Source organism: Xiphophorus hellerii, chromosome 24, assembly GCF_003331165.1.
Source record: "Xiphophorus hellerii strain 12219 chromosome 24, Xiphophorus_hellerii-4.1, whole genome shotgun sequence".
NCBI classification, from domain to species: domain Eukaryota; kingdom Metazoa; phylum Chordata; class Actinopteri; order Cyprinodontiformes; family Poeciliidae; genus Xiphophorus; species Xiphophorus hellerii.
Genome location: NC_045695.1, coordinates 9,065,496 through 9,084,736, shown reverse-complemented (window position 1 = coordinate 9,084,736; position 19,241 = coordinate 9,065,496). Strand labels below are relative to the sequence as shown.

The following is a 19,241-nucleotide window of genomic DNA, read 5'->3' as shown; positions in this document are numbered from 1 at the left end:
ATAATGAAAGTGCAAAAACCTGCATTTGTTAATCAATATATATATATATATAAAACATCAGCTATAATTTTTAGCTAAGTTTAAACGAGCCACTAGGAAAAGTCAAAAGATACCTTGGCGCTCTTGAACCACCAGTTCCAGACCCCTAACTATAGTTAAAGTGAGAAGATGTTAAAAAATATATATTTATCTTTTTTGCCAATGACTAAGTAGTAAACAACAAGTCATGAATGCATAGGTATTAATTATTATTTGATAGATAATTTAATTGCTTTATTCTTCAATTTGTTCAAATTAAAATAATGTTCTCAAGTCTTTTGTTCCCCTCTGACTGTGGTCATGATGTAAACATTTTAAAGAGTACAACTGAAATCAGTGCAGTAACTATAGACCATATATGTCTGAAACTTTTGCTTATGTCTGTCATTTGATTTGCAAACAAAAGGACTGCAAGCCAAAGCAGTGGAGACAAACCGTAGAGAGAAGGAGGGACACTCTGTTCATCAAAGAAGTGAGAGAAGATGACATTGGGAATTACACCTGTGAAATACCGTTTGGGAACTTTGTTGTTCGGAGGACTACAGAGTTATCAGTCACAGGTAAGAGAATATTCCACATTTCTCCATCTTTTCCGCCTTGAACTATTCCTGCAGCAAACTGAGGCGTATAACAAAAGCATAACAAATCTAGATTGTCCGAAACCGTGACTGCACACTGGCAGCAGCAGTGAAATCCATTCATTTTTCCTCTGATTTTATTTAAACTGTTTTGCTCTGTAAAAAAAATTCAGTTTGGCCTCTGTTCCTTTCAGTCAACATTGCAGCCTCTTTTGACTTCTCAGCTTTTTTAATTGCTCAGTAGTAGAATCCACTGTGAGCCACTTCAGCACTTTTCCTGAAGGCTGTTGAAATATTTAAGCCTGAATCCGGAGCAGGTGACAGATTGCTTGTCAGGGACTCTGTCACAACCAAGGTTGATGCAAAGCATTTTGGATGACTTCATTACGGGCAACTTTTCTACAAATGTAATGTTTTACTTTTTACGAGTGAAGTTTGAAGTTTTTGTCATTTTTTTTTCATAAGTGTTTATTTTTAGTCGTATTCGTTATTTTTTCTGCTTGGCTGATTGTTTTCCCTGGTTTATAAATATAATTAGTTAAATTTCTATTCACATCATGAAAGTTTTCATGAGTGAAATGGAAACAAGCTAAGGTTAGCCAGGCGTTTCTGTAAACTCCTTCCTCATCAAAGATCCTTAGCAGAGTGCGATGCACATTACGTTTATTACAAGTGACAGGACAGCAAAATATTTTCTCTCCATTGCCAGTTTATTCAAGCACATGTTCTGAACCAGGTCTGTTTTATTGGTTACAAAACAATCACTCTCCACCGCTCAGCCACACATACGGCTCCCAGGTAGAAAAAAATTAATGATCGCACTGAAGACGTATTTTATACTATACAAAGACATGTCAAACAAATTACAATGATTGGTTGGAACATATGATGAGGTAACCTGTCTCTACATCTATGAGAAAGTCATTGGCAGAATTATATTATCAATTAAGGTCATTCCTGACATGAGTTGAACACTTCTTTAAGAAATGCACCATCAGCAAGACTTCCTATACGTTAAGTGTGCATTTGACCCACATATGTCATCCCTGTGTGTGTATATGTGTGTGTCTGATAAGCACAATGTGCCAAAACGCTTGACACTGATTTTACCCAGATATTATTTGCACCTTATTGCAAGTTTCAGAGCCACTTTATCCAACGATGGCAAAGCAAATCATAAAGTTATTCATTTGCTCAAATGTGCTGCTGACCTAAACATCAAACAGTTGGAAGAGCTCCTTATGGTTATTGGCCCCTGGAGGCTGGGCACCTTACCTATGTAGTCCTTTGTCTTTTTTCACTGACATCTTTGTTGCTTTTGTCTTAAAATGTGCAAATGATGCAGTATGAATGCATTCACACTTGGATTTACAGTATTTCTTGCTGTTTCATTTAGGTTTTAAAGTGCTTTCCTGTAATTACTGTATGATTGTACTTTGCTTGGGCCTTTAAGAGGGCCACAATAACGGCCTCCAATCATTTCTCACCGCCCTCAAAATGTCATCGTGGGAGAACAGTCTCAATCTTTCCATCTACCTTTGAGACATCCAGCATTTCAAAACAGGCGGCAAAAGATGATTAATGATAGTGCCATGGCAGTCGAAGCAGCATTTATGATTTTTAAGAAGAAATAATCCTTCAGCCGTTTGTCTCGGTGGGTTTTCTCCCACACTCTCGCCGACTGTGGAAGTAATGTTTTCTCTATGTAGCTTTTTGATAAACTGTCTAGGATATAGAATGACTTTGCTAGAAAGATAGACTACAGCAGTCCTTAAAGAGCATAGAAAATGGATGGATAAACACTCTAAATTCAGAAAGCAAAGTTCTGCTACAAAGAATCAAAGGTAGTGGAGGTTCTTATTGTTCTCAGTGGATGTAGAGACGTTATTTATCGTTGGAAAGAAATGTTGGCGCTTATTCTCTTTTTGACAAGTTGTTTTTTTCTGCTTGGAAGAATTGCTTTGCTGTAAGTTTTAGATTTGCTTTTGACTGAAGATGTTTTCAGTTTTTCTACATTTTCTCTGTGCTAAATACTCATCAGTTTTGATCAGTCTTCTACATCTGTATGCCGCTTCTGCCTCTTCACACTCGAGACAAATAATGCCTTAAAAAGAGCATGATTTTGCCATCTAGAGAGACGACGTGAGACGTTTTCTGATCTCTAATCAGTCACCACATCAGTCCGGAGGCCTTAAGACTTTCAGAAAGCCACTATAATCCAATCAATGTTACGTGTTTTGATAAATTCACTGGTTTCATTTTGAATCAATGTCTCCAACTTGTTTTATTAGTTCTTACTTCTTCAGGCAAAACACCCAAGTTTGTCTTAATTTTCTCAATTAATCATGTCAGCAAGCGTTGTAGGGTTCAGTTGTTTAGGAAATTGTCAGCCATTTATTTCTGTTATACCCTCAGATAAACAGCCAGTGAAAGTGCAAATGTTAGATCAAAGCTCCACAATAAAAGGAAAAAGAGGTTTGTAGAGCTAAATCATTCACACAGCGCTGTCAGCGCACATTGATACCTCTGGTAATGATGTGTGGACAAAAACATATTTAATATATTAATATTTTATTGAAGTGGGATAATCTTGCATCCAACAGCTCTGCCGTTTATTTCTATTTTGGTTAAAAATCTGGTCTGCTCTTAAAACCCCACTTGGTCACGTTGGATTTGCCCTTATTAACCTGAGCCATATGCTGCTAAAAGGTATTCCTGTTAAAAGGTAGTATTTCCTTTCTACTGTTGCCACATGCTTCAAAACTATACATAGTATTGAGGAAGTTTCTCAAATGAAATAGTTGTTTATGCCCTAGCTTGATCTGTAAGATGTTTTTGACTGTCCACTAACATTTGTAGGCTTCTATAATAAAAATATTTTAGCATCTCAGGGTAGTCCTAAACATTTAGAGGTAATATTGAGAAATAAACATGTCAAAATCTCTATTTCGCAATTCAATCTTAGTCTCATCTAATCAAACCCAATGTCTGAGTGGAGTTTAACTACTCTGATTGGGATGTAGATGAAATCTAATTGCTGTGGAGTCTTGGTGACCCTGAGAAGCCATACTCAGCTACTTTTCCCTTAACTCTGAGCTTTGAAGATATTTTTTTGCTATTCACCCAGTTGATCCACAACAGACACGTCTCAAAGCTTTGCGGAGGGACAAATGGCCAGACTATATTTGATGCTAAAATCATAATGAGCTCCGATGCTGTAGAAAACACATTCATATTTTTCAAATTAAATTTTTGACTTTATGAAAGGTGCCCTATTTAATCTGTTAGATTAAAAACGGGTAGAGAAAGAAAATACATCTACCCAGCAGAAGCAACTTTAGCTTGTAGAATAGACTGTCACTGTAGTTAATGAGCTGGGACTGATGCTGTTGACCTGCTTTTCTTATTTTAAATTGCCACACGATGAAGTGTGCTTGGCTGCAAGAAAACACTGTTTTGGGTCTTTTTTTTTCTTGCACTTGTCAGTATGGAAGCAATCAATTATGCAGCAGAAAAGCAGAAAATAAAAGTGGTTTTACTTTGGTGTTTTAGCATTGACATCTGTGATTCTTTGGCAGTTTTTTGGCTTAAGACAATAGTTGATGCATTAGTTTTGTAGTCAGCACTTTAGTCTGGGATCCTAAAAGCCAGTTTCTATTGAGTGAGCCACTTTCTTGCATAATATTTTTAAGTCTTTGCCCCTCGTGTGACCTGATGCCAACACGCATTCTTTAGTGATTTAGTTAGAGCATGTTCATGCTCGGCCATAAAATCTGATCTGACTGACTATTATCTGCTTTATGTGGAAATAAATACATGGTTACATCCACTATCATGATGTCAGTCACTCTTCTGTTCTTAAGTTCCTGTTGGTTGGGGTATAACATGTTTTTAACCTGCTTCTTGTTATTAGAAGGGTTCTATTTCACTTATTTCTTTATTGTACAGATCTGTCACTACTGAGACTGGAGATACTGATTAAGAGATTAAAGTAAATTAATTTAAAATTTGATTTGTGTGATCTGAAACATTTAAATGTATCCAATAGGAAACAACATTGATGAGTCTTTTTAATTTGGATATGTTTAGCATTGCTGTACAGCTGTTATTAGAGATCAATTCATGTTGATTTTTAAAATGGAAAAGTGTTTTCTGATCACAGATGTCTTGCCAACTGACCATTAAAGCTTAACAAGAACAAAATTTCATAGCTTCCAAGCAGGTTGGCAACTGTGCTTCTCTAATTTAAATATATAAACGTTTTTACGATGCACTGAGATGATTAGAATTTGTTGTAATTACATTTCCCTATTAGGTGGTCAGACATAGGTCACAGATGTTAATATCAGGCATGAAAGGAGAAACTGTTCTTGTGCCAATGCATTAAAATGGCAGAGGAGCTTCTTTCCATTAACAAACAAGGAGTGTTGCTGAAAAAATGCCCATATGCTGTTCTTGGTATCATCTATTCTCTTGTTTTGGAGCAAAACTTGTTTGTTTGCATCAGAAGGTGAGGCTTGTGTTAAATAATCTCTCTTTTAAAATAGTTTGAATTTAAGAAGATGCTTAGAAAGTTCATGGTAGCATTTGGTCGAAGTACAAAACTGAGTGCATTTATCATGCAACTCTCTCTGACTTTGAAGTTCAGTAATTGTTTTAAATCTGGTTGTAAAACGAGATTCCTGATCATTTACTGGAAGATTTTCAGGACAGACACTTGATTGTTGACAAATTGTATCCAGGTAACTTTCCTACTATTTTATTTTGTCATTGGTGCAATTAAATTAAAATATGCTGCTGTGTGCTGAGATCTGACAGATTAAACCCTTCAGAAATCCAGGAAGCAACATTTAAAAAAAGTCTTTTCATAAAAATCTAATTAAAAAAATTATCCAAAAATTCATAAAGATTTTTAAATAAAATACTTAATTGAAGAAAGTAAAGAGTATTTGGACCTTTAGAGACACTTTAAACTTTTTAAACCTTGATCACACATAAGTACTTTTTTAACATTAAACTTTTTGAAACATCTTAAACCGGTTATATAATTGTTATTGTGAAATATTGTACTATTATAATCTCCCCAACTAAAATAAAAGCATGCGAGTATTTACGTTGATTTCATCTGTGTAAACTACAGTTTTAGTAATATTTATGTCCAGATATTTCCATCACTGCTCATGTTTCATCATATTCCACCATAACCGCACACTCAGATCTCAGTTCAAACAAAATAAAGCTGAGATGCAGAAAATGAGGCTTTTCTTTTACAGCCAATATCAAAAAGCCTAGGGGCTGTGCTGGGCTTTTTCATTTTTCTTCTTCCACTGATGCCCACTAAACTGTATTGTAAATCATTGCACCAAATTGAAGGCCTTCTTGTTAAAGCATGTGGGCTATGAAGTTAAATGTGTTAAAAAATCATTTATGCCATCTAAGGTTTAACTGGAGGAATAAAAGGATTTGTGAATCCGAGATCTACCTTTTGGAATCAAAGGAAAATAAAAGCATGTTTCAACTTTCTTTGGCCTACACCTGGAGACATTATGGCAGAAAAATATAACAAATTATATTAAAAAAAACTTTAGACATTTGCATTATCTTAATAATTTTTCTTTAAATAGCTAAAGATAGCTCAAGTATCACCTTTAATTAGTTTTTTTAACTCAGTTTAGTTTCATAGTATTGCTCTTGTACACACCATACCACATGTCACAATTAAATTGGTGTTTGTGAAATAATTGGCTCCAATAAAGAGAAAATTAATCACTTTATTCTGTTGCGAATTGTATTTTTGATTTTGTTTCATGAGGTTGGCATATTTTTAGACTTTTTTTATTTGCAGCTTTAATTAGCAGGAAATATGTCCGCAGGAGAAATCTGAAATTTGCTTTAAGGGTGATCAGTGAAATGTTTCCACTCCCTTGGAAGATCATTAACTTTCTCCCACCCCTTTCACTTTTTCACACGCAGCATTAATTTTTAAGATTCTCATATACAAGAATGCTTATTTTCATTAGGGATTAGATATTTAGATTAGCAGAACCCCCAAGAGATGTGCTCTTGTTTTGTCTGACAGTAGCAGAAGCAGATAAAAGTGGAGCTTATTTAGCTGTAATTGTGTCAAAAATATTTTTATCCTGTTTGCAGTGAAGTGCAGTGAAAAAGAATTTACCTTTTTATTTATTGTGTCACAATTAAATGTTTCTGATTAGCAAACAAACTTGCTTTCATTTTGTAAGAATAAGAGCTAACATGACTTTTTACAATCAGTTGTGCTACAATTGGCAACAGCAGTAAATGTTGTAAAGAGTTTTTCATAGCTGATTGTACATTTGTCTTACAGGTGAGAAACTTTTGCCCATTTTTTGTACGAGTTGCTAGAAAATCCACATCAAAGGGTTTTTGAGCTTATATCTTTTTAAAGTCATAACACAACATCTCTATTGGATTTATATCTAGACTTTCACTAGGCCACTCAAAAACTTTTACTTTAGTCATTTTAGGCATTCTGAGGTGAACATGTTACTGTGCTTTGGCTTTGTGGTTCTATCAAATATGGTAAGTTCTCCATGTTGTGAAGTCAAACCACTACGCTATGGCCACCATGTTTGACTGATATCACTTTTTTTAATGCTATGTTGGCTTTATGCCAGATGTAATATGACGCACACCCTCAAAATATTCCACTTTTGTCCAGCTGCAAAACAATTTTCAAAAGTCTTGAGTTTGGTGAAGATCATTTTTCAATAAGTTCAAATACTTTTTCAGAGCACTGCATGTTTTATAAGTACGTCTTAGACAGTAGATGGATCATCAGGTCTTACGCCAATTAAATTAAGCTCATCTCTGTCTTCATTGTGTTTTACAACACTTACATGGTTATTTGGTATTACCGGTGGAGATTCATGCCTTCCCGGCAACACAAGCAGCTTCTTCTTTCGCTCAGTGCTTTGACTCTCCGCTGTGTCCAGCTGTTTGATGTAACCCTCTTGTTTCACTCTTCTCCCCTGTTGTTTGGCGGCCAGTGTTTGTGCTCCCGCAGCATCATTTTTTTCGGGGTGGTGACTCACATCTACGTTCGAATCAGTTCAGCAGCGTTGTCTGTATATTGTGCTGCACACTCAGCATCCTGGTAGGTTTCCACCTGCTTGTGCCATCAAAGGAGCAGCACAAATGAGATGTGGGTATAGCCTACAGCTGGGGAGGAAGGAGGTGAAGCAAGAGAGAAAATATCCAAGTGTGAAGCACGTGCAGAGCTCGATGTTCAAAGCCGGGAGTGGTTTCTTGGATACTATAAATCAGTGCTTCAGAGTGTAATTTTGTTGTTTTACTGCATGCAACATGTTTTATTATTGGTACACAAAGGAAGCTTATGCATAACTACTTTATATTTAATTCATAAAGAAAGTTATTATTTAGTATAGAGCTCCATAAGACATGTCCACCTCCTTCTTTTGCTTTCTCTTTTCCTTTCAGCCTCCCTCCAGGTTTGCCTTGTTTGCTTTTTTTTCAAGACTGACATTCTGTTTGCCCAGTTTTCCTGTAAGTGAACCCCACGGGCATTTTTGTAAAAGAGGAAATTTGTTTGTACTTGGACAGCTTCCACAAAGTCAGATGACTTTGATCAGCATCTGTGTGTCGGATGAGATTGGACTGTTTTTGTGCACAGCGCTCTGTCTTGGCACCATGCCAACAAACATTTACTAAAGTTTGCATTGAGTTTACTGTCCTGGATATATACACTTAAAAAAGACGACAGCATTTGTTTCGTTTTCCTACCATTTGCATTTACATCATGATATCTTAGGATTGCACATGGATGGATGGTTGATAATGGATGTTATTTGTTATTATTTTATTAGTCACAGTGTTTAGCATGAAAACCTACCTTAATTGCATAAGCTGCTTGATACTAAGAGGAAAAAATGTCTATGGACAGTAAAAGCTCCAGCAACATGTGACAATAATGTAGTTCAGACGGGATGTAAAAACAAAGCCAGCTGTATACCAGCTGGATCGTCTGTTTGTTTCCTTCTGATTGTGTTGCCTCTATGAAATTAAGGCAAATTTATCTGTAAAAAAAAGAAAAAAATCTGAAGCAACCTCTCTTTAAAACGCTGAACCTTGTTTTAAGTGGGAATTGTCTGGAAGTGTTGCCCTGGAGACGGTGCATTCAACAACCAGGTGAAACCAATTACGAGACGATGATGACTGAACAGATGCTACATAAAGCATCGTTTTTTCTGCTTCTACTACTGAAAAGAATCCTTAAAGAAAAGAAAGAGAAGCTTTACAGTAATCTTTGTCAATACTTGAGTCAAAAGCATACTGCTTCCAATTATTATCAGTTGAAAGCTTTTTGATGGATATAGTTAATTAAATGTGCTACTATCCCTCAGATAACGGTGATATTTTTTCCACTGTAACTATAGCTATGCTTCCATTGCAAATGTGCGTAAAGCTTGGTTGATATTCTGCTAAATCTTGAGAAAACACAATTTTGCTATTTCAATGTTTCCATTAAATAGGAAATGCAAATAAAATCACACATGAATAAGTTTAAGTCATTAAACATGCTGCGCCATCAGACTCCTAGCACTTCCTGTTGCCGTCTTCGTCTTTTCCAGCAGTACTAACATCCGGTTGTGCGTTTGATGCGAAAAAAGTGTTTCCATTGAAGGTTAGCAAAACACACTAATTTGGATATAACCGATAAACCATCTCATTCAAGCGTAAAATTCTAGTGTTTTTTTTCCCCAAATTGTAATGCTTTTATTAAGTGAATTTGTTTTCATAATTCCAATGTGCACAATTATATGGTCAATGGAAAAACAGCTTATGTAAGTTTTATGCACGACTCAAAAATAAATCTAAAATATTTAGTAGCCTTTGCTCATATAACTGATACTTTGCTGCAGCAAATTGTCAGAATACTTAATGAAATTATGTAAACTGTACAGCTGTATGTAGAATATATCTTTAAATAATCCACTGCAGTATTCAGTGCAGTTAGTTAACTGAGCTGACTACCAGTTTAGTCAGTGGTCTGCCTTTTTCTTCTGACCAGTCTCTTCAAAATTCAAGAGATGACTGTGCATAAAAACTCCACCATATCTGCTTTTTTTTTTTTTTTCAAATCTTCTAAAACCAAACACCCTGACACTTTTAAATTCACTTAAATCTGCTTTCTTGTCCTTTCTAAAGCTTACTTTGAATTTCAGCGAGTCCTCCTTACCATGTGTAGATGCTTACATGCAGCAAGTTGCTGCTGACGCAATTAAAAAGTCTACCAGTGAGTGTATGTGGCGCCCACACAAACACACTGCACCAAGTCACCACACGGTGCACCAATTCTCACCCCACGTACCAATAAAGAGTAGCAATCCTCAGTAGAACATATTTAGAAGCAAGTTTGTGATGAACAAAAATAAGGAATCTCCTTTCTAGAATAAAAAAAACAAATGATGGTGAATTATGACAAGAAATTAACACCATAGTATTTAATTTCTAAACTTGGTGCCATTTTTGCAACAATCTTCCACCATACATTTTGTCAAATATGTATCAATTAGCTAACTGTGCTTACGAATGCTTCTCTGACACCCCTTACATCTGGGATTGCAAATTAAGATGGCATGTTAGATAATTAATGCCTTCACTTGACTAATTAGCACTTACTTAGTGGCATAGCTGTTGAGATGTGAAACGCAGCTCTGAACTAATGTTAATGTAATTCTACACCGATGGCAAGAAACAAGAGATCAGAGTAATATGTAGGGAGTAAAAAAAAAATCTTTATGATGAAGATTTACAGCATTAAATGGAGATGGAAACAATCTGAAGAATCAGCCAGCATATGGACTGAAGCAGAAGTGCTTACTTGATGGGGTGTGTTCATCATTCTCAATGTCTCTTCTGTTGTTGGTGGATTTAAAGTGGTTTAAGATTAATTGCTTCCCTCCAAGCCATTAGTGTATGTATTTTACTTTGGAGAGGCTCTTCTCTACTTGTGCTTGTACTTCCATCTCGGTTAGTAGAAACGCCCCATCAAGGACACTTCAGCCACATGTCAGTCCACGGATCCCAATAGGGAGATAAGGAAGGAACAGCAGATCAGGCTCTTGCATAATTTATAGTGAGCAGAAATCAATTTTGTAGCATAAATTACTTTGATTTTAATTAGTTGCAGATTGGTCTTTTACAAAAGGTGCATTTTAAATCAGTTCAGGGAGAGTCGAGTCCAGGAAGATGAGTGCAAATTGTTTATTTGGTGATAATCACGAATGATCTTAAGATGGGAAATCAGGCTGCTGTTGTAAGGTAGAGTACTGCAAACAGTTATTCTCAAATTGAAGTGTTCAGAGCAAGAAAAACAATAAATTGGTTTGACACAATTTATAAATCATATATATTGTGTTGAAAATTAGTTTTTTTTCCCACATATTCATTTTTCAGATTATCCACAGCCTGACTTTATGTGCAACAGGGATTTCCCCCAAATCCTCTGTTGCACCACATTTGTCCCAGAACTGAACCAGACTTCTTCATCAGACTGTTTAGCCTTTATACATCCCTAACTCTGATGCTGCTACCCCAACAGATGATGGAAGAAGAGATGACACTCGCCACAACAGACTTATAGAAGCATTTCAGGAAAAATCCTCTTAGCCAACAGAATACTATTCAAAAGGTCTTGAGGGTCATTAAGATGTCGTGTTTGTAAAATGTGGGTTAGGTCTTTGTGTTCTTTTTGGTTCTTTGTGATTTTCAATTTGAAACTCTCCATGGATGATATTCTGGCTCACACTCTTTCTTATTGTACAATCATGAACATTGACCTTAATAGATCTAAGCGAGGCCTGCGCTACTTGTTTGGACACAGTGGATGAATCATCAATGTGCTTTTGGATCAACTTTTGTAGGCTAGCTGCTGCTGGGAAGGTTCACAATTCTTCATGTGTTGTTCATTTCTGAACTCTCTGGGTAGTTTTCTGGAATCCCAATGTCTATAGAAATGGCCTGGAAACCATTTTAAGATTATTGTTAGTGACTTTGTTTCTTATCTGCTGTCAAATTTCTCATAATCAGTTCATAACGTGTTGCTATTTGATATCTCGTAGTTTTCTTCATGTTGTCAGTAATTTTACTGATTTATTTTGACAGGGAAGACTGTAATTGGCATGTAGACATGTAGCGGCAGATACAGAAAAAAGTTATTCATTCAAAATGAACTTACAATTTAATGATGGCAATCTATTTTTCCCACATGTGACTGGTCTGGATTGTCTTTTTATTCCCTTAATAAATTACATCCTTTGAAAACTGTATTTTTTTTAACATTTACTTTGGTTATCTTTGATGATCTGACGTCTTTAAATGTGACACAAAAGCGAAACAGTAGAAATCTATATGGGGCAAATTCTTTTCCCCAGCACTTTAATCCCTATCGACGCAGAATTTAAAAGCATTATTGTTAGTTTCATTCCCTGTGCTGATAAGACTGCACACTTGTGCAGAGAAAAGTAAAACCTCTTGCAGTTCTTGCTCATTTACAAGCCAACACACACTCCTTATGCTGCTCACTCACACATAAAGATACGCCACCATCACACAAACCACCCTCGGCCAGGGAGATTGCTTACCAGCGCTTAGTTCAGTAGCAATGCCCAGTTGGGCCTTGATGTAATAGAAATTGATTGCAGTGCTCCCAGGCCACACTGTCATGACAAGTTATTTTAATGGCACTGAAGCAGGCTTATGCTGAAGTTTAAAAGAAAGAGGCTGGTCACACAATAGTGACTTGGGGCATATTTGTAGCGTTGCCAGGCTTTTACTTATCTATGGGACAGTACAATGTTTCTCAAGGAAAAAAAAAAAGAAGACAAGATTAAAATGAAAGAAGAAAATTATGTTAGGTGGATGGTTGATGATGGTGACAGTTCCCCAGAGCCATTTTCAGTAAACTGAAGAGCCATCACCTTGAAATTGCCCCCAATGATTTATGTAAGCCTCAAAAGTTATAATTAGAGGATGATTTGTGCTACTCACTGTGCACTTAGATGGGAGCTCTACGACCCTACAAATACAGTCCATACAAGCCATATGCACCACGTTCCCCATTTATCCCAGTAGTAACCTGTCAAGCAGGGAGGAAGGAAATTTTCAGCCGAAATGAAATCTGTTGTTTATTGGCCTCACACAGGTAATGGCTGCAACATAAGAACAGTGGCAGAGGGGAATGCTCTGGTTTCTCTCTGCTTCTGTGTGTCCAAGATGGCCTTTCTTCATATTGTTGTTTTTCTGCAAATTAGATACTTCTGTTAATAAGTTTCAAGTTCTGTGGTCTGCTTATCTGAACACTTGTATTATTTAGCTTACTAAAACCAACCTTTATGTAAATTGTTGAAACCTGTTCACTGCTTTTCATAATGTTCTAAAATGATTGATTTTTCTGACAGATGCAAAACAGTGGGGATCTATTTGACTGTGTATCAACAAAATAAGACAGCAGGGTAATGAGGTACAGATTTTCAAAAATGCTAATTCTTACAAGTGGATTCTTACAGAATCCAGATGATTCGCTGGCTTTAGTCAACACTATGGTGGTGGAGAGGTTCTTGACAGATTTTGAGATAGATTCTGAGCTATTTGAGTTGGAACTAGTTCAACCTGATATATTTGTGCCAGACGGAGACTACCAGGGATGGCAACACCAAGCTACTACTAATCTTTCATGCTGTTTTTGAATGTTTCCATGCATGTTTGCCACTCCCATAAATTAATACAACCAATATTCTGCTTTTGTCGTCTTACATAGTTACTTAGATGAGATTATACTGTTAACACTTTGTGCTCTTTGAAACCTTGTTTTTGGGATGATAAATACTTTATCTTGATTAGATAATAATTTATAAGAAAACTGCAAAAAAAAGTTGTTTTTTTTATGACCAGCTAGATCTCGAGTGAGTAGTTTTTAAAACAAAAGACTTTACACCAAAGAGTCTCTCAGCGTTTTTACTTCCTAATTTATTTTAAAGTTTAATGACATTTTGAGTTTGACATTTCAGCTATCTGAACCCTTGTAATAAATTCTGAGGGCTCATGCTTGAGCACTTCAACTAATGTGTTTTCCTGGTGTTTGGTCCACAGGCCAATTAAGGCTCTCGGTGTGCCACTCTGGCCAAATCAAAGGCTCAATCAAGACTCCTGCTTTCTCTGACAGCTAAAGTAGCCAATTAAAATCCTGCACCCAGACTGAAACTGCCATTACCGCCTACCATGACTTATCATTATCACGTATGTGTGGGCCGGATGGAATCAGCAGGCTGCATATTGATGGTGGCGAAAGCCGAATTTGAGGCTGAAGAACTGAGCTTGTCATGATTAACGTTAGCTGGGAAATAAAAAATTTAAAAAATGCCCAGTCAGATTTGGAGCAAATTGCAAACACTCATACACATTCAAGCCTCAATGTGGTGATTGCTCCTGCCTGTGTCACTGTCCGCTGTGCACAGCAGTGAGCCTCATCTCACAGGTCAGCACAGCCAAGGCCTTACCCACACACTGCTTGATCATCTGGACAAGTCTATAAATTAAGTTCACTTTGGAATGTCTGTGAAGGAGTGGCTCAGAATCGCGAGTGGGAGGAGAGTTGGTCGGTCATTCAGCTGAATCTGACGGCAATGCTGTTGTAATCAATCAGGAGACCTGCATAAAAAACATGCTTTTAGTCTGTATCTGGCATGCGCCACCATTTGTGATTTTTAGAGCTGGATTTAATACATCTCAACTGTGTGTGACAGAAATGGAGCACGTCTAAATTAGAATTGTAATTTCACTGAACTGTCTCTGGCATTGCCATCAGGGGCAGACTTATCATCAGCGCTAAGTGCCCCCTTTGGTGGGATTTAAATGTGTGTTGATTCATCTGTCTCCTTGTGTTTGAGCTTTTATCATCTGGATGAATGATGAACTTGCTTTTGCACACATACAGCCAGTGGCCCAAAGTGGACATAATGGCCATGAACATTATCTAATGTTCTCTTTTAAATTGAGAAACCTCTATTTCAATAGGAAAATAAACTTATTTTAGCTGCTTTTAATATTTATTGACTGAATACAGCACAGTTTGAATATGTAGTGCATATTTTAACTATTGGAACATCTAAATTCTGCAACATCAACCAATTTGTTGCTACTGCGTATTGCTTAATCTCTATTTAGCTTTTTAGCCAATAGATCTTTCTACTGATTTAAAATATTTAGCTTTAATTGCCTGAAGAATTGCCACAAAAATAGAATCTGTTCATACAATGAGAAAAGTATATTTTACAAGTGTCTTGAAATGTATGGCTGCCTGTATTAATGTGATACAGTTATGACAAGGCACATGAGTTTGTTTCTCTGGCCATTCTTCAAAACAGGAAAGATAAAAGAATGTGTTACTTTTACTGGGTAGGCATATCTACAGTCATAATAGTAAAGGAAAAAATAAAAATAAAACAACCAGAACTGTGACAAGCAAGACTGGATGATGACCCAGGTTTATCTTTCCACCAAGCACAGCGAGGAGGATGGTAAGGAGGCAAGCAATCTCATGAGCTCACTGTCAGAAAACTGCAGGAAAGAGTTGCATCTCCATAGCAACCATTAAACCCTTTCTACATGCCCAGCGATTGTTTAGAAAGCATGCCAGAAAAAACCTTTTTCTGTCCTTTGATCACAGTTTTAAAACCGTTGCTTGCTAAACTCCACTGAGATTTTAATTGGAACTAAAATAAATTTTCTTAAGAAAAAAAAAAATACTAAAAAATACTGTGGACTCATTTTTCCCAGGTAAAGTTACATGCAGCCAATCAGGGTAGGGGTTGTGATCACCCAATTTATCCAAAATAAAAAGACTCTAGAAAAGCTTCAGGATGGGTTGCAATTGGTAAGAAAAATATGAATGACTTATGATTTTTATTTTTATTTATTTCACAATTTTATTTTCTTCTTTTATGGTGTTAGGTTTTAGCAGCGTTTTAAACAGCCAGGGGCCTGGGGGATTAGTCAAGATCAAACAAAAGTAATGTGTAAAACAAATATTAGTTTTAACTCCTATTAATCACTCCTATTCTTCATCGTGATCGGTGGCATAATGTACCGAGGTCAAAACAATAAAGTTTAAAGTTGCCTCTGGCTGGAATGTAATCAGCATTAGAGCCAGGAGGCTGGGTTAATGTGCTTCATTCACAACTTTAGATTTGTAAATGTGTTCAGTCTGGGTCTGACATGATGGCCCTTTTGACACAAAGCAATTTTTCATATTTATGCATTTAGATTTAATATGCTGGAGCTCTGCCAGAGGGAGGCTTTTCATGGAACACAATTTAAATAATTCGAATTCCATTTTTTTATTTTATTTGATGATTTAAAGTGTAGATAGATAGATAAAGATCACAAGTCCTTTACAATTGGCAATGTACACACTACTTTTATTACATTTGTGTACATTATTATGCAGCTTTTCCCCAAATTCACAAATGTGTAAATACAAATACCAAGAGGAAGTCTTACAGTAAGACATATTTAGAACAATACTAGTTTTTCTACAGTCTGAGTTGACCTGACAAGTATGCAGCAATTCAAATAATCTTTCTAAAGACAACAAACACTAAATCTGTCTCAATTAGGATGTTTCAGAGCTAATGATGCAGCCGCTGAACTAGTGCCCATATTTGTCATTGTAAAAAAAAAAAAAGTTGTAACTAACAAGAGGACTTATACTAAAGCAACAGAAATACTGTTAAATATTCTTCCTCTTCTAACAAGACAGTATGACACAATAACAAGGAAGGATGATCTCATTATGAGGAAAACATGGTTTGTTTTTTGTTCCTGTAAAATTTATGCTGCACTATTCTATACTAATTGGTCTGGGAGGCTGATGCATAATTCTACTGGGTAACATGTATTTTGCAGAACGTCTTCTATGCGTTATTGGAAGGTAATCTAAAAAGACAGAAATATGGGATGAAAAATATTTTTCTTCAGCATTAAGCAGTTTTCTACAAATTGCATGTTATCGTTTGGGTTACTTGTTCTTTGTCGCTGCTGTAAAAACACAAATAATATTTTTCTGTGATAAGACTGTAACATGATTCTTGTAATGGCCATCAACTTGAATGTTGAGTTTTGAATGTTGTTGTTGTTGTTTTCTGCATAAATAAGTTTTATAAAGTAACACAATATATGTTTTGACATAAATTATTATGTAATTGCAGGAACTTAAACTAAACTGAACAATAAACTGATCATATTTTCAAGTGAGACTGTTCTTCTATGAAATATCTTTCATTTTGATTAATAACCAGGTTCAAGAAACGCATAGTTTAGAAGTCCTACAGCCCTTCACTGCTAAAATGTTATTCAACACTGGAAAATGATTGTTCAGTGTATCAGTAGGAGCCTTAAATTAATGACTTAATGACATTCATGAGTAAACCAAGCATCTTTTATTCGTGGTGAGTACCTTTAATCCCTGCTCCTTGTTCTGCGGCGACAATGGAATCATCACAGTTTGCACAAACCAGCAATATGGGGCACAACAATGGCAGCGCTCCCCTTCGCAGCACCTGGCTCCAATCACTGACCTGTTTAAACAGCTGGAACGCTTGGCACTGCCTCCCTCCGGAGGTTTGCAGAGCCACTGGCAAAAGGGTTGAGAGGAAGGAAGAAGGGGAAGCAGTGGAGGAGCGGGAGGGACGACCGTCATGGCATCGCTCAGCAATAGGGGGCCAGTGTGCACAAATGGCACCAAGCAGGAAATTAAACAGGCCACTGGCAGCAAGCTGGGGAGGAGGTTGAAATAGAGTTAAAAGCAAACAGACAGGTTTTATTAACTTCTGGCCAGTTTTAGGCAGTCCATTCAGTTGTTGGAGGAAACAAATGGGAAGCCGGGGCACATAATTGATTGTTGACAACTTAGGAGTCTGTTTCTTTATTTTAAGAAAAAGTGGATGGTGTTGGTGTTGAGTCTGTGTGTTAAGGGTGTAGGAAGTTACTGACTTACACAAAGGAGCACTTAGCAGCTTGCAGCAGGGGTTGAACCGGTTGACTGGACATGTGGAAGGAGAATCTTGTAGAGTAACATGCTTCACCAGAATCAGGAGTAATTAAAGTTTTCAAATGTTGACCTTTTTGGGGTTTTTTTTTTTTGAAACGGCGTTATTCTGCACACAGGAAACAGATATATGCTCTACAAGACATTTCCTCCCTCTTGTGGTTTACGTATTTGCTATTCAATGTCAAGTTTGGTCTCAGCTATGAGGAGAAACTCTCTCTCAGCCCTTTCATTTGCTGGCATTTCACTCTAGTGTTAAATAATTAATCCATAGTCACTTTCAGATTACAGTTCCACCTTAAAAACGTAACCAGGAACTCCACTGTGTGGTTTTGTCCTTTTACATCATGGAAGATGCGCCACAAGATAGCATGCTGACTTCCTTCAGATGTTAAACAATCTCGTATAAATCCTTACACTTCGTAGTGGTTGTTTATTTATGACAACCTCGCAAGGTAGAGCACAGCCTTTAAGATGTGGACAATACAATAACTTGTTTTTATGTGATTGGAAACTGAAGATTCTAGTGATGGAGGTCGGTATGGCAGTTGCAGTATCATAACACTTGAAGGTATGTGGCTGTAACACAACAAAATATAAAAATGTTCTAGGTTCAACACATTGCAGCTGAGCTTTAGCACATGATGAATTCAATTAACAGCGTTTTTTGCTGCAAAATCTCTGATATTTTGTGTTGCTGTCACTAACGTGGCACTGCTGTTGTAATAAATTACTCCTATTACAAAAACTTGTATTTAAAACTCTGTTCTGGTTAAGTTAGATTAACCTGCACTTCCTAAACGCCGCATGTCATTTATTTTTACTTATTAGACCACAGGATGCATTTCAACTCTACTTCAGTCAAAATTAGTTTAAACTCAGTGCTGCCTGACAACCTGAGCTGAATTTTTCCATTTTACTCCCACCCTTAGTGACTATAATCTTGCAATTATATTGTGCTAAAGTCCAGTAAACTAAATAAACACACCAAGGAGGGAGATCGGAGAATGTGATAGGTGCCAAGTGCTCGGCTAACTAACACTGCATAGATTATCAGGAACCAGTCGGCCGCATTAGTCATATTTCACAAAGCTGTGAGGATATTATTTGATAAGAGCTCAGTGTGCAACATTTAGGTTCTCAAGGCAGCTGCATATTTATCAGGCTTTCTGTTAAAAACCGAATAATGAGCTGCCCTGAATCAGTCAAGGCTCAATAGGTTACACCGGGACAAGCAGGTTTTGGTTGCTTCTCTGAAAATAATGTCACGGTTCCTCTTATAAACCGGCCTCCTCTCTCTTTTATTCACCCATGGATTCTTTTGTCGCTTTGTTCCAATCTGAGAGCTCGCATTTCATTATTTATGCAAGTTTTTAAGCTCAGTGTTTTCTCTCAGGCATGTTGTAGGCAGGTGTGATGAATCATGCACAGAAGCTATGCTTCATTTAATGTTCCTAAGATTTGCTTAGGCCAGCCTGCAGATCGTTACTCTGATCTCTGCTCGGGCTATTATACCA

At 36.8% G+C, this 19,241-nt stretch overlaps 1 protein-coding gene across 2 annotated transcripts in view; it reads left to right on the top strand.

The window, feature by feature from the left end:
• Positions 1-19,241, top strand: part of LOC116716085 (interleukin-1 receptor accessory protein-like 1) — a 216,519-nt gene that overhangs the window by 95,609 nt on the left and 101,669 nt on the right. For both annotated transcript variants that reach the window (XM_032556868.1, XM_032556867.1), the window contains exon 5: positions 446-599. In XM_032556868.1, coding sequence (XP_032412759.1) covers positions 446-599 — 154 coding nt within the window. The remainder of the gene's footprint in view (positions 1-445; positions 600-19,241) is intronic.